This window comes from Peromyscus leucopus, chromosome 5, assembly GCF_004664715.2.
Source record: "Peromyscus leucopus breed LL Stock chromosome 5, UCI_PerLeu_2.1, whole genome shotgun sequence".
Lineage (NCBI taxonomy): Eukaryota > Metazoa > Chordata > Mammalia > Rodentia > Cricetidae > Peromyscus > Peromyscus leucopus.
In genome coordinates, this window is record NC_051067.1 from 25,647,434 (window position 1) to 25,663,432 (window position 15,999).

At 47.9% G+C, this 15,999-nt stretch overlaps 2 protein-coding genes across 2 annotated transcripts in view; one reads left to right on the forward strand and one right to left on the reverse strand.

Moving 5' to 3' along the window:
- Positions 1 to 8,855, forward strand: part of Txndc5 (thioredoxin domain containing 5) — a 29,718-nt gene extending 20,863 nt beyond the window's left edge. Inside the window, exons 6-10 of the mRNA XM_028894728.2 lie at positions 1,612 to 1,698; positions 2,320 to 2,460; positions 5,159 to 5,241; positions 6,420 to 6,549; positions 7,439 to 8,855. Of these exons, the coding sequence (XP_028750561.1) occupies positions 1,612 to 1,698; positions 2,320 to 2,460; positions 5,159 to 5,241; positions 6,420 to 6,549; positions 7,439 to 7,561 (564 nt within the window). The 3' untranslated portion in view covers positions 7,562 to 8,855. The remainder of the gene's footprint in view (positions 1 to 1,611; positions 1,699 to 2,319; positions 2,461 to 5,158; positions 5,242 to 6,419; positions 6,550 to 7,438) is intronic.
- A 90-nt stretch (positions 8,856 to 8,945) lies between these two features.
- Positions 8,946 to 15,999, reverse strand: part of Bmp6 (bone morphogenetic protein 6) — a 152,419-nt gene continuing 145,365 nt past the window's right edge. Inside the window, exons 5-7 of the mRNA XM_028894727.2 lie at positions 11,352 to 11,428; positions 10,242 to 10,352; positions 8,946 to 10,151 (exon numbers count right to left, since the gene is read on the reverse strand). Of these exons, the coding sequence (XP_028750560.1) occupies positions 10,002 to 10,151; positions 10,242 to 10,352; positions 11,352 to 11,428 (338 nt within the window). The 3' untranslated portion in view covers positions 8,946 to 10,001. The remainder of the gene's footprint in view (positions 10,152 to 10,241; positions 10,353 to 11,351; positions 11,429 to 15,999) is intronic.

The window sequence follows — 15,999 nt, forward strand, 5'->3', positions numbered from 1 at the left end:
CTGTTGTATGCTGTGATTATTTCAGTCATGGAGCGTTGTGGGGAAATGCACGTCACCTTGCATTCTGTCTTGCCCCAACCTCTGTGTCCTTACTCAGATGATTTTGTGGGGTTTTATGGGAAGTGATTTATCCAGGCTCTAAGCAGAAGCAGGCATGAGCAGGAGCAGCAGCTGTGAGAGGCCTTCATTGCTGGGCACTCGGGCTGCTTTAGACAGGACCCTGGAGAGTGCTTGTGCCCCTCCCAGACGTAGCCTAAAGCTTCCCGGACTTCATTTTAACACTCTAATGGCTCTCACTGCAGTTTTACAGCTTAATGCTGTTTAAATCCTTTATTGACATACTAAAAACCAGCTTAGCTCTGCTTGGCTAATTTTCATGCTGGTAAAATTTTTAAAAATAATGCTTGTAAAAATATCAGGCAAGCAGAATCTTGATTTACATGAAGTAATCTGAGCGAGGCCTGATGTTACAGGTCTCTTAACTCGAGCTATTCTGGAGTCTGAGGCAGGAGGGTCACAAATTCAAGGCCAGCTCTGGCAATTTATTGAGGCTCTATCTCAAAATAAACATGTTTTAACAAGGGCAGGGGATGTGGCTCAGCAGTAGAGTGCTTACCTCATACGCACAGGGCCCTGGGTTCAGTTCCTACCCAAACAAACAGCTACTGTAATTGTCACTTGGACAAGTTATAGTGCCACACTTCCCAAATGTTCTTGTTAAACATGACCTACTTGCTCCCACTTGTGCTGTGGGATGTCATTCTGTACACTGTGAATATATGTTGCTCTGATTGGTTGATAAATAAAGCTGTCTGGCCAATGGTGAGGCAGAATAAGGTTAGGCGGGGCATTGGAGCTGGAGAGAGAGGAGAAGAATGGAGAGCAGGGCAGACGCTGCGAGCAGCCACCAGGAGAAGCAAGCTGTGAAAGCATGGGGAAGCCAGGAAGCCACGTGGCAAGACAGAGATGAACGGAAATGGGTTAAGTTATAAAAGCTAGCTAGGAAGAAGCTTGAGCCACAGGCCATACAGTTTGTAATTAATATAAGCCCCTGAGTGATTATAAGCGGCTGTGGGACCGTGGGCGGGAGAGATTTGGCCGGATCATGGGGCTGGGTGGGACACAGAAACTTCTCTCTACACACTGGGGGAGGGGGGGTATATGCACAGGAATCACACGGCAGGGACCCACGCATGTCACTGAACTGTGCCCCCCGCCTTGATCTGAAACTGTAGAACTGAGTGACAGTAGATTTCCGTGTCACCGGGAACTGCCCGGGTGAGTGTCTTCCTCACAGCAGCCTGGCTCACACCCCTTCCCCAGGTGTCAGGCTTCCGAGGCTTCTAAATCTGCCATTTTCAATTGAATTCAAATGAATCCTGGATCTTAACTCTTGTCACACTATGTGCCCTTAGCGTGGGTGGGGGTGGGGGTGGGGGTGGCTTCCAGGCAAAGTTGCTCTAAAACTTGCAGGATGCTGCCACACAGATGCTATGGAATCTGGAGTAAAACTGGTTTGTTTTGTTTTTTCCTAAGTATAAATTGTCTGATAATGCTTTTTACAAGGCTATGAAGGAACTTACTGGGTGCTTGATTGTACTTGGTTCACAGGTTGACTGCACACAGCACTACGGACTCTGCTCAGAAAACCAGGTTCGAGGCTATCCGACTCTGCTCTGGTTTCGAGATGGCAAGAAGGTATGCCTTCAGCTCCTGTGTGCTGTGTGGGGATAATCCTTCCACTAGCCATCGTGGCTGAGTTGCTGGGAGTTCACAGTATGGGAAATGGCTGCTGTCCACTGTTGGAGGAACGTGTATGTGGAACGCAGTATGTGTGTTTCCCTAACTAGATAAGACGTAGTAGATAGGAAAACTGACATTTGTCAGACTGTTCTGAGGCATTTTTGGTAGCTTGGGTTTTCATTGGAATTAGACACCTACCTGTGCTGTGGTATGAACACAGACCTGCCGGGCCTGGGAACAGTAGTAATGCTTGCTCTCAGCGGGGGTCTGTCCCTGCCTCTCTTCCATGCCTTGCCCATGGTCAGCATCTCAGAATTCTCAAGGAAGTAGGGCAGATGGATGGCTAGCCTGTACTTGAGACTCTGATGATGTATAGCTTGGCGGGGGTGGGGGTGGGGGGGTAGGGGGGTGGGGAGGGTGCAGGGGTAGGAGGTGGGTGTTGTGGAATCTAATTTCCCATCTAAGTGGGAGCAGGCAGGTATCACAGGAGACACAGAGCTGGAGCTGAGACCCCTCATCTGGGGGAGGCGTGTGACTGACTGCTGACGGCATCACTGTGGCCTGTGTCTTGGACAGGTGGATCAGTACAAGGGAAAGAGGGACTTGGGGTCACTGAGAGACTATGTGGAGTCGCAACTGCGGGATCCAGAGGAGGCTCCAGAGACTGTGGAACCCTCCGAGGCCCCCGTGCTGGATGCTGAGCCCACAGGTGACAAGGTGGGTGTCTGTCAGGTGGAGGGAGATGGTCCTGCCTCCCTACAGAGTCCTCTCACTGCAAAATGACTTCTCATCTACATTACATTCTTTGCATGGTCAAGGTCAGCAGAGGTTTCCCTCAAAGAAACCTGAGGTAGATGTGAGACAATCCTGAGAGAAGGCACTTGGTGTGAAAGGCCTCCAGAGTTGGTCCTTTTGCCCTGGTTCCTTGGGGACAGTGTACATGAGGTTTGCTGCACAGCCTTTCCCACTGCCCTGGCCCCATTCCGTTGACCCCAGAACTGGCTGCTGTCATTTTACTATGACCCTGTAGCAAAGGCTCCTGGGAGATCTGCAGCAGGAAGGGTAGCCAGATCACAGAATATTTCACTTGTTTCTGCTGCCTCTGCCCTTATTCATTCCAGATCTTGGGTTTTAAGATTTATTCTTACTTGAATTCAGTGTATAGGCGGATGTGTGTATGTGCAGGTGCGTGCAGAGGCCAGAGGCATCTGATCCCCTAGACCTGGAATCCCAGGCGTTTCTGAGCTGCTCAGTGTGGGTGCCGATAACCAAACTCGGGTCCTCTGCAAGAACAGTATGCACTCTTAACCACTGAGCCATGTCTCCAGCCCCAAGGGATCTTGGGTTTTTGACTTTTAGTATTTTTAGTTCTGCATTTATCAAGCTTCAGGCACATTCTAGGTCCTATCATAGGCTGCCAGGAAAACAAACAAAAACCCTTATAACTGTTTTCCAGCCTGTGAAGGGTGCAGGGTCTCTGGAGGAAACCATGAGCAGGTGTCACGAGGCTGTGACAAGCGTGTGTGCAGGGTGGCCAGCCTAGAGAGCGGAGAGATGAGCCAAGTGTTTGCAGAACTGACGGCTCTAAAGTTGCCAGAGGGGGGCGCTGATGAGCCAGATACAGTTGGGAGAAGGAGCCCTCGTGATCAGAGCAGAGCCCCAGCCAGGCAGGAAGGCACTGAGAGGAACCAGCTCCAGTGGTGCAGTGGGTGCCCAAGAGGGGCAGGGATGGGAGCTGGAGGGAGGAGCCGTAGCAGGTTTGAGCAGGTCATCTTCAGGAAGATGCCCTGCAACTGCTGGGGTGAGGAGAACTGTTGCTCTGGGCCCTGAAGCACCAGGCGACCCCAAGCACGGGGGGTGAGATAGGGGGGCGGGGGGGGGGGAGGGAGCCTAAGGATCCCACTCCAGTGAGGATCGTTCCTGGGGAGCAGGAAGCAAGGGAAGGAGGGGTCTGAGGTGACTCAGATCTCAGGAGTTTCTGGCAGATACTCAACACAGGTAAGAAGGGGGTGTGGGTGGTAGCAAGTTTGGTTGCCTGAGTCTGGTTTCCAGGTTGTGCGTGTGTGAGGGTAGAGACAAAACCGTGGGCAGGCAGCACAGGACTCGGGACCAGAGCAGGAGGTCCGCACTGAGTGACAGGAACCAGCTAAAGTGCATGGGAGGATGTGTGTGTACTCTCTGTAAATTGTCCAGTCATTTCACGTGAGCAAACCCTGGACTCTGGCATAGGGACCACCGGAGAACTGCGTGGACCTTTTTGCTTAGCTTCCACCACTGAGCTCTTTCCTTAGTAGTGAGGCCCTGGGGGCCATGGCCAGGGCTGGTGAGCATGCCTTGTCCCCTGGGATGAGGGCAGTGACCCACTGAACACCCACTGTGTGCAGAGAGGGTGAGACTCACTGTGGCCAACACTCAAAACCCATTACATTGAAATTGGAAAAAATCCGTGGTGTCAGTTGCTCCTGCCCCTTAGTGGGCCAGCAAGGGCCTCCCTCCAAGCACAGGGACCCGTTCCTTAGCTGTGCTCCTTATTGGTTGCGGACAGTCTGAAGTTTTTGGTTTAAGAAGTGTGACCACATACAGATGTCAGAGGAACATGTGTGTCATGATGGCCATCCCTAACAGGGTAATTACACGCCTCGAGTGCCTTCTTCGCACACCATGGCTATTTTTAACAAAGCTTTCCGTCACTAATCCGGCCTCTCAGAGAGTGCGGCTGCTTACTGTGGACATAAGGATGGTAGTGTTGTTTGCAGCGGCCCACTCAGTCTGGGAGTCTCCAACAGCCATGGAGCTGTGCGATCAGTGCCCCACAGCGGCACCTTCACTGGCCTGCTCTACTTTTATTAGAGAAATACCGATGAGATCCCATGAAGAACTGTCAAGATAGAATTGCTTTAAAATGCCTGTGTGAAATTCTCCAGCCTGCAATGGACGCCATACTCACACTTATTTTTGTACACCAGAATAAGTAGCCCATTGGTATGGGTGTGATTAAAACCAACAGTCACATCCGTGCTGCTAGGTTCCTTTTGGCTAGAAGAGATAAATGCTTGAAGATAAGCAGGGCAGAGAAAAATGGCATGTGAGCTGATGCAGATCCACAGGCATCTTGGGCTGCAGGCTTGGGAGCTAGAGGCTTATGCCTAGAATGGACTGGTCCATGCTGCAGAGCCCTGGAGGATAGGGCCTGTACTTGAAGCCCCTGGGCTGATTATGGGCAGAATAGAGACCTGGGAGGTCTGTTTCGGCCTACTGCCCCCACCCCCAGCAGCTCTGTGATATGATAGTGTGTCTGCCCAGTAAGAGCTCTGGATGCCCTGCATATAACTTGTAGATGGCTCTGGCTAGAGTCCATCTTTCTGCCCTGTTCTCTTTTAATCGGTGTCTTTAAATTGACCTTCCTTCCCTGAAGGGCACTGTGCTGGCACTCACTGAAAAGAACTTTGAGGACACCATTGCACAAGGAATAACCTTCATCAAGTTCTATGCTCCGTGGTAAGTGGCCGTCTTCGACACTGGGCCAGCACCCTGTCACACAGCATGTTCTCCAGCTGATGGGCTGGAGTCACAGTTACACAGGCTGTCTTGCAGGGAATACTGCCACTGTACCCTGTCAAGCAAAAGTTATTTTATTAAAAAAAAAAAGACACGTTAATTTGCTTTAAAGCTCAATCTCCTTAGGCACAGATGTGAAAGTGAATTAGGATGGGCGTATAAAAAGTTCAGGAGAGCTCAGCTTTCTCGTAGAGCCATTCAGTGCGTGACCTAGTTACCTGAACCTCCCTGCCATGTGGTCTTCAGGGACCAGAGTAAGAGTGGATGGAGAGCAAACTGAGACCGAGATAGCCCAGCTCCGGAGGACGGTAGATAGGTTCCATGAATGGCTGGGACGCTGCATGTCCTTTTGAGACCCCAGAACCTCTTCTCCTTAGCTGTAAAATTGCAACAGCACTTTGCTTGTTCAAGTGATTGTTGTACTTATGAAGACAGAGTCTGTGGAAGAGTGTTAGATGACTGACCTAAATACGCAGAGGCCACTCGGTCCCTCTGAGCAGCTCTTCACTCCGTGGATTCAGGAGCGTGAGGTTAATGAGGACATGACGCATGGTTTGGGCAGCTTGGTATGGTGACCCATGCCTGAAATCCTAGCGCCAGGGAGGCTCAGGCAGGAGCACTGTGAGGTGGTGGCCAGCTTGGATTACAAAGAGAAGAGACAACAACAAAGAAACGTTACCGCATAATGCCATTCGAGTTATTTTTTTATTTAGAAAACCGCTCAGGCCATACAGACAGTGCAGAAAGAAGACCCTCCTGTTGTGAGCAAGGACAGAAGCAGTGACTGTCAGCACAGAAGGCAAGGCTTGGGCCTGACTTTGTTGTGGCCTCTTGGAAGTGGCCCAGGTGTCGAGGAATCTGCACTGTCTGTCCCGTTCACCCCTGCTCCTCCCGTCACCATAGTGTGGAAGTGGGCACAGAATCCCCCCTTCCTTCTGAAGCTGTCAGGTTACCAAATGTGGCATGACTCTGAATTCCTTTTCAGGAAGGGAAGGGCCCACGTGTACCCTGTGGGAGAATTCGATGGTGTGGATTCTGAGGATATTGTGACTGTGACGTAGGTGAAACAGAATGATCTCGACCCAGATCTCAGCACAGCCGCCCCTGTTCTCTTCTAGGTGTGGCCACTGTAAAAACCTGGCTCCTACCTGGGAGGAGCTCTCTAGAAAAGAATTCCCTGGCTTGCCAGAGGTCACCATTGCAGAAGTAGACTGCACTGCTGAGCGGGATGTCTGCAGCAAGTACTCGGTGGGTACCGCTCCCGGGGAGGCGAACTGAAGATTTGGATCAGCACCCCGGGGGACTGTCACTTGGCAGCATGGAATGAGTTCACTGTCTAGACCTCTCTAGAGAGTGGCTTTTATCTTGAGTTGTGCCATTTGAGAAACAAAGGACTCTCTGAAAGGCCAGCCTTCTCCTGTGCTGCAGAGAAGGTTCTGAGGCCTTGCTGGGTCTAGCTGTACGGTACTGAGGTGCCAGGTGTTGAGAGGTGTGCTCCTGCCATCGTGGCCCTGCCTGCCCAGGAGCGGCCTGGTGCCCTGTCCTAACCACCAGAGGGCTCAGCATTCAGTTACAAACAAGCATCCTGAAGGACGGAGCTAAAAGAAATTTAGACATCTAAACCACCCTAGGAAAAGGCCATGGCTAGAGAGTGAGTCTGTTTAACTGGTGCCTTTGTCCTGAGCCCATCGTATGATGGACGTTATGGACTATTATTGGTTCTTGTGTGGTGATGATGGGCATGGAACCAGGGCCTCACCCGTACCCCAATCAAACTGTACTACTGACATTAGTCACCGAACCCCCAGCCTTGCCTGTGTGCTCATAGATGTGTGGACTCCCAGAAGTTGATATCAGATGTCTGTCTCAGTCACTGTCCACCTTATCTTCCACTGAGCCCAGAACTGATTGGCTGGGCTGGCCAATCTCAACCCCTAGACGCCATTCCAACCCTGGCACTGCAGACGGGCACCCCAGGGTCTGGTTTCTATAGGGTGCTGGGCTCCAAATTCAAGTCCTCATACTTACGTGGGTGGCGCTTTACTGACGGAACGAACCATCTCCCCTGCCACTCCATTTCCCAGGAACACTGTCGGTGTGATTTCAAGTGCTCTCTTCTCCTCTCTGTCTTTTAAAGGTCCGAGGCTATCCCACGTTGCTGCTGTTCCGCGGAGGTCAGAAAGTGGGTGAGCACAATGGAGGTAGAGACCTTGACTCCTTACACAGCTTCGTCCTGCGCCAGGCAAAGGATGAACTCTAGGAGCCCCCATGACGTCAGGACCCTGGCTTCATGCACCCAGTGCATGGGAGTGGCATCCGATGCAGAGCCGCCTGTCCACTGCACTGAGTCGCGTAGTTTCTCCGTGTGTGCCTCTTCAGCCCCGGCACACTACGGATGTGATTGCCTCTCTCATCATAGCTCACGGTCCCTGGGCAGACATTCTCAGTGGCGATTCATCCTATAACCTTCTCTTGACAAAATTAAATTGGCTTCCCTTGCTACTAAAATACTGTGAAGGAAAACCAAATTGCTGAACTCTGTTGGCTCCTGAGGGATGTGGGGAAATGCCTCATCTAAAAGCAGGTTTATTTGAACTGCCTGAATTCTGGAAAGGTGGCCTGTGGCATGATGATGTCCCTCTGATCTGAAGGTCACAATTGACTTCATAATGTGGTGGTCCATAGTTTGGAGATGTTAAAACAGAACAAAAATCCACAGAGTTTTGAAGATACCTTTGTAGCCACTGTTGGGTTCCTGATTCTGTTAGTGCCTCTCTAGTTGAGAGAGGTGAGCCATAATGATGGTACTTCTGATGGATGTTCAAAGGATCCTCTTGTCTGCTTTGCATAAGGTGGGAGGTGTAGATGTCTTCTGCGGGAAGGCCACACAGTGGGTGCTCACCTTTCTGTTTGCCTCCTGGGGCTATAGCGCCCGATGGGCTTGCCCAGGCAGGCCCAGGGAGACTCTGCAGCCCCACTCGGGCTTCCTAGCAACAGCTCTGATTCACTTCCTAAGTCCTTTCAGCAGTTTGTTCTATGATGTCCACCTTCAAGGAGGCTGACCTTCTAATGTATGAGCAGTGGGGTTCAATTGACCTCAAGACCAAAGACCGCAGTTGGCAGGGCTGCCCCAGCCCAAGGTTGGATGTCGCACTAGCTCCTTCTAATTCTCGCCGTCCTGGATATTAGACATTGCTGCTCTCACCCTTGCAGAGATGCAGCAAAGCTCGCGCCTGTCTGTCTGTCTGTCTTTGCCATTGTGTGCCCAGCCCTTCACCCACCTTCCATGAGCAGGTGAACTCAACACCTGGCACAGAACATATCGTAAGGAGACTAGAAACAAGACATCTACTCCTGAGCAGCAAAGGCACCCCGCCAGCCCATCCCGGACATTTATTATTAATCGTGTGTGGGTCACAGCTGTCCTGGAAAACCAGCTCTTGAGGCCCAGCTCACAGTGGCTTCAGCTTTGCATCATGAGTCTTGTATTAAAAGAAAACTCGAGTGGTACAATTGGTTTATACTTTCTAAATAAATTTTTTTTTAAAGAAAAAGTCTGGTCTTTGCTTAAATGTTACAGCAAAATGGATATAAAATAGACAATAAATTATAGTTTCTATTTACAAAAAAAGCTGTAAGTACAGTTACAGATTGTAAATGTATTATTTAATCAGTTTAGTATGAAATTGGCTTTCCCAGTACATGATTGTGAAAAAGACATCTAAAAAATATTCTAAGATTTAATCTGAGTCTTTCTACAAGAGGAAATCGTGGTTTTGGTTCACAAATGGCATGCTCATCTCAACAAACCCATTCTTAGAGGCAGGGGCCCTTCCTCTATGGGTTTCTGCTGTAGACTAGCCCTGAGCCATGGAATACTACTGTAGGGAAAAGGCAAAGAACAGAGTTAGAGCTGGTGTGTTGGAGCCAGTGTTCCTGATGTTAATGTGCTTGTCAAGCCAGTCTGCCTAAGAGGTGCAGAATCACTTTCTGCTGTTACATGGTTTAGATGGAGGCTACTGCAGATGCTCATGGCCCTACCACAAAGTATGGTCTGTCTACTTTGGGTTCTAGTAAAGAATTCAGAAACTAAGGGAGGAGGGAGGTGTAGAAATGCTACAGATTGTTTTGAATAAAATAATATTCATTTCACACCACCAAGAGTCAACAAAAAAACATGTAACTGCATCCACAGACAAAAGGCACCTCCACAAAGCATGTTGATGGCCAGGATGCAGGTCTTGGGTGAGCTGGCCTTGCTGGGGAGGGAGTGATAGGAAGCTCTCTCTTCCCCTCCAGTCTGTTATCTGCAGTCTCCCACTGATGAGTGCTACTGAACCAGCTGGTCTTTCAGCCAGGGGATATTTAATATTCCTTCGAGGTTATTCTCTACACCACAAACAGCTAGGTCTAAACGCTAAAATTAGTCTGGGTGGGACTGAAGGAAGTGAGCTCAGGCATGTTTCTGCAGTTCCCAGGCCTGCACTGAAAGCATTACAACTTCCGACAGACGAGCAACTGCTCGGTTATGAACTGGGGAAGTCATCAGCAAGGTCTTCATAAAACCCCCCTTGGGCTAAGGCACCAGCAGGAGATGCTTCCAGAGAGTCATCATCCCACTTCACTGTGCTGCTTCATGTGTTTTAAGGCAGATTTAGTTAGGAATCCAAGGCAGAGTCACCCCCACAACCAGCTTTGACTTAATGGCATCCACAAGCTCTCACAACCATATTCCTGTATTTTTTCAAGATGACATTGGAGTTATCGTCAAAGTAAAGAACCGAGATGGCGTTCAGTTTAGTTGGTGCACAGCATGGTTTGGGGACATACTCAGGATTCATAAGGTGAACCTGTCCCAAAATAGAAACGGGAGAGGGCACTGTTAGAAATGACACCTGATGTGGGTTCGATCCCACTTACAGCCAAGTCAGGGCACTCACCAAGGTCTGTACAATGGCGTGGTTGGTGGCATTCATGTGCGCATTGAGTGGGAAGGAACACTCTCCATCACAGTAGTTGGCAGCATAGCCTTTGGGTGCAATGATCCAGTCCTGGAGATAAAGCAGAAGGAAGCCGTGAAAGATCACCAGGCACCCCTACATCATCTGCACTCTCAGTGGCCCCCAGAGAAGGCATTGATCATGGTGCACAGTGGGGACATGCAGGGAGGTTTGGGAATTGCCCAAGTTCACATTCAAGTGAAGCTAAGGGATGAACTTGGTTGGTCTGACCCTGGAGTCTTCAGTCTTTCCAAGCTGCTACGAACCTGTTAGGTCTGGAATTGCCCTTGTGGCTGGCTTGATGGACAAATGCTTCTTGGCTTAGGATGGGGTTACATCCCAAAAAAGTACCAGTTGAAAATGCCCACGATACACCTAAAAAACTGAGCCTTAGCACGGTGCACCTTGGGGCTGTCTGGGCGCTGCAGCTTGCTGCTGCCACACATCATGTCCAGTGATGAGACTCTAAGCCCAGAAAGACTCAACTTCAAAACTCAGAGCACTGTATCTAGTGAACACATACTGCTCCTGCGTCATCATACCGCTGGAAAAGGGTCAGTTAAAACATTGTAGGTCAGGATCTATCATGTCTACTTAGACCCAAAGGGTCATCTGCAGGATCCCATTATGTCCCTGTCTAAGTAATGCCACCTACATACAGAGCAACTATTTTTTCCCATTTCTCATCATATTCAGCTGGGCTTGAGGTGAGTCAAACATGTTGGTCCATTGAGTGAGCCGATGTAGAGCTACTGAAGAAATTAATCATCAGTTTTTTTTGGTAAACCTGTTTCAAAGTAAAAGTTGCTTAAATGTCCAAATAAATACATATGTCTGGCGTTTTGAAAGAATGAGGAAAGAGGGGAGCCCATAAAGGGGGCAGGGCGCTTGGTACACCAGCCTGCCAGGTTTTCCTGCCTTACGCCAGCAGCCTGAGCAGTTGAGAGCTTGGATTCCAGAATCAACTCATCCCGGAAGCTGATGGCGGCAGCCTTTGGTGAGTTATGAACAAGGTACCCATCAAGGCCTGTCCCTATTCTGAGGACTCACCTGCCATCCCAGGTCCTGGAAGCTCACATAAAGCTCATGCTTTTTGCAGGCTGTTTTTAATTCACTGCTGTTGTAGTCTGTTGGAGGAGATAAAAGGAGTAATTCATTAACTCATTTTCCTTCACTTAAAAACTTACATGAGAACTTTCCTCTCCTACATGCCAGGTACTGTGTGATGCTCAGGACAGCTGTGAACCAGGCCCCTGTTGGCACACAGGGTCCCCCAACAGTTCAGTTGAGTTTCCAGTCGTTTGCCTAAATTTAGAGCCACTGGAGAAATTAATCATTCGATTTTTTTCTAATCTCTTTTCAAAATAAAAGTGGTTTAAATGTTTAAATAACACATTCCCCTTGGGCTGTGAAAGAATGCGATAAGAGTTAGAGAAAGCTGGCACCGAGTTAGAGGAGCTTTAGAACACACCGCACTTGCCCATCCTGGGGTCTGCTTTGGGCGCCCTGTTGTTTTCATGGACACCATTAAAGAGCAGATGTGCATCATGTAATCTGCTTTCTGCAGGGTCTACAGATGGATGTGCGGAGCTCACCACTGGATGTGAGAGATGAGAGTCATTAGCAGGTAACTGTGTCAGGCAGAGTCACTGTATTTCAAATGTGGGCTATGCAGACATGGCATAGGGCTTGGGTGATAGCTTCTGGCCCCCAAATGGGGGCAAGGATGACACTGGGCGGCCACGCTCTCCTGTTCATGGGCTCCAGCCTCACTGCTGTTGTTGTACCCTTTATATGTGCCCTAAAACAATCATTCCAAAATCAGCAGTTCCCCGAAACAATCTGCTGAGCCCGCCTGGCCTGTGCAATTCAGAGCCACTGGCCTGGCCTAGCAACCCTCATCAGGAGGCCTGGGAACATCTTGATTCATTTCAGCCCATCAGAGCAGTTTTTGTGTCATGCATGTCTTCTGCCTGGTGCCAGGGAAGTAGAGAGATGGATCATGTATAGCTTCTGTCCCCCAAGAACTTGGAGACTCAAAGGGTCTGTATGAGAAATGTACTCAAGTAGCTCAAATACAACTCAGCGTACAAATGGCATGGTCAAGGGTCATGAGTCAATACTACTGAGGCTTATAGAAGGGACAATGAGGGGTTGGGAGGGGAGAGAGCAGTTCTGTTGACTGCATTGGAGCTGGGAGATAAAGCTGGAGAAATGAATGACTCAGAATGCCAACAATGAAATGGACTTTTTAGTGGAAGTAGGAAGTGAGTCTTGGAAGGTTTTTGAATCAGGGAGTTCAGAGCTATGATTTTAAAAGACACAGGTGTGTTTGTTAGGTATGAGGGGTCAGAGAAGGGAAAGGAGGAAAAGAAGTTTTGGAGGAAAATTCTTCCTCTAGTATGATCAAGAAGAGAGAGAGTCTAGATCACGCACATACTACCCCTGCCCTTGTCAATCGACTATACAAACTGATGAGCTACCTAACAGATGTCTTTGGACTGGAATTCCACACTTTAACTCTGGGAATTCCCAACCCCAAATCAGAAGTGTGCAGAAGTCATAATTTTGTAAAGAAACAGTATCACCTGAGGCTAGTGACCTGGGAAGAGAGATGTGGGTCAAGTATTTACCAATTCTAAACTTACTCATTTCTACCCTCAGCCCCTGCCTACCTGACCTTGCAGAAGAACCCCTCCCCCACCTGTAGTTTTAAGTCCACATGAGAAGGAAATTCAGAGCCACCAGAGGGGCAAGTTTCTTTATTCAGGGCATGGAGGATTCTCATTATGACCTACCACTGCACAGACCAGCCTTTCCTGCTGAAAATAACCCATCAAAGAAAAAGGGGTCAGGGATCGCAAGTCAGAGTAACCTCTAGATAAGGCTATAAAGGAAGCATAAATAATAGAAAGGCAGGACATACTAAAGCAAGAACACTATGGCAAAAGAACAGGGCAGATATGAAAAGATAGGTGGATGCAAAAAAAAAAGAACAAGTGGAGCTTTATAAAAACAATAAGCATTGGAAATAGAATGGAAGACTTCACTTAAGATAGAAAAATCAGACCATTCATTTAAAGAAACTTCTTCAAATATAATATAAAAGTAAATGGTAGGAAAATATGACTATCTATAAAGAGACTTAGAAGACAGAATTAAAAACCTGGCATTCTTCTATCTGGAACTCCTGAAAACAGTGATAGGGGCAAGTGGTATTTGGAGACCTAAAGGCTCTGAGAATTTCCTAGAACTGAAAAAGATAAACACCTTCAAATAAAAGGCATGAGGAGTCCTAAGCAGAATAAATAAATTCTTATGATGTCAAAATCTGGTGAAATAAGAGTATATTAAACAGAAAAATTCTCAAAAGTTGCTCAGATTAAAGAAAGATTACTAAGTAGATTGATGGTAAAATTAACAAAAATGTGCATTCAAATATTAAATATCATTAAGAAAAATCCCACTAATCTAAAATTTTTTACCCATCTATAAGACTTCCTCACTTTTTAGGGTCCTTGGGTCTCTCTCTTTCCTGCTAGCTGGGAACATAGGCTCAGTCTCCTGGAGATTCTAAGGCCCTAGGTCCTTGCAACTATCCTGGTCAACTATATGATCCCAGACTTGGGTACTCATCTGGAATGTCCCTAATCAACCTAATTCTGGTTTGTCCTTCCTCCAAACTTCCTCAAAATCTTTTCGATCAATCTTAGAATCACTAGCCACATAAAAAGTGGAAATTTCTACATAAATTTCTTTCAGAGGTCAGGCAGATAAAAGCAGTGTGGAATAATAATAAAAAAAATGTGCATGGTCAGGCATGGTAGTGCACACCTGTAATTCCAGCATTTAGGAACCTGGGAAATTTGAGGTGGGAGTACTCACCATGAGTTCAAAGCCAGCCCGAGCTTCATAATGAGTTCTGGGTCAGCCAGGGCTATAAAGTAATACCCTGTCTCAAAAAATATTTGTCTCTATTTCCTAGCTGAGGGATAGAAAGCCCTTGGAATTTGCTGATAGGAGTGTTAACAAGACCCCACCACATACTCACACCTATATCCTTCATTGTAGGCCCATAAAAAGCATCAAGACGGGTGCTGGTCATCAGAAAAGCCTAGCACATGAGAAAAAGGTTGGAGCTCTGGGCCTGCGTCACCTTTGGAGATTGAGTATAATCATGTGACCAATTATTTGATTGTGCACAGCAACAAAATCCCACATTCTATGGTTCACACATGGTATGTTGCTCCAAGGTTTGCATGCTGGAAACTTGGTCCTCAAGGTAAGTTATGAGGGAGAAGTAAAGCGGGCCTCATAGGAGGTAGTGACGTCATGGGGCACCACCTCACAAGGTGCTGCATGCCCCTCTAGTGACTAGGTCAGTTACCTTGACACTAGATTCCGATGACACAAGGCCACCCCATGTTTGCTATCTCCACTGTGTACCGTTTTCTGTCCTTGGATCCATCTTCTGTACACACCATGAGGTCTTAATCACATGTAGCTGCTCAAACTTTTCAGCTTCCAAACCATGAGCCGAAATATGCTTTTTTTCTCATAAAGTACTCAGTCTCAGACACTTTGTTATAGCAATACAAACTGGACTGAGCCACATAGAAACCGTGGACCATGAGACTCAGCGAGATTTCCAGATGAGTGTACATTCTGATGCTGTAAGAGAACTGCGCACCTGGAGAGGGTACAGAAACTCCAAGACCCCAAACTCTACTCCACCTTGTTCTAGATCTCTGGTTTGGCTCTTCCTGAGTTCATAACAAAATGGTGACCATAAATACATAGCCTCCTGGAGAAAATTAGTAAATAGGAAGAAGCGGACACAGAAACTCCTCAACTTGTAGGAAAACCAGACACAAACCTGCGTGCTTGGAGACCTCAGCTCAGGATAGTGTCTGATGGGGTGGGCATGGCATTCCTACTGGGGACCTTGCTCTAATGAGTTAGCTCATGTTAGAGCAGACCTAACGGTCCCCTGGGTGGTCAGTATTCGAAAACTGTTGTCAGAACACAGAAAGGAACAACTTCTTCACCCCTGGACTTCTAGCTTCCGCTCTGCAGCAGACCTGAGATCACATGATCCAAGAACTTTGTCCACTTCCCAACCATCCCAGCTGTCTGTGAACATGCCTGGACTGACCCCCTTGGTGCTCAACACACAGAGCTTTCTGGAAAGAGAAGCTATTTCTTTCAGAGCCAGACATTGACGTTTTTGTTATTAAGGACTGGGGCCAGAGAGAGGAAAAGCAGGAATTCAATCCTCCTGTTTCCTTTCCTACAGATATTCTCAGGCCAAGCTTGTGTTTCCTTATAGTTCCATGGTGAGGGCTGGCAAAGAGCGTATAAATATTTGTGAAGGTCACTGACCTTTGGAATACTTGTTTCTGTAGCTCAGGGGTGGGCGCCCTGCATTCCACGTGGAATGATGCTGACCCAATTTTTTTTGTGTGTTTTGTTTTTACAGGTTGACAGGCAGCTGAAAAAAAAATCCTGTTACCCACACCACCATTGATATCTGTTTACAAGAGAAGTCTGAGGAAGGCCAGGTTTTTATTTTTTAAAGAGTATGTAGCTAAAATTTAATAAGAACATATCCACTTAAATAGGAGAAAAGAAAAGGTCACAGCTTTTGTCCAAGTGGGGGCAGAGGAAGAAAAGGGTAGGTACAGAGTCAGAGGCAAAA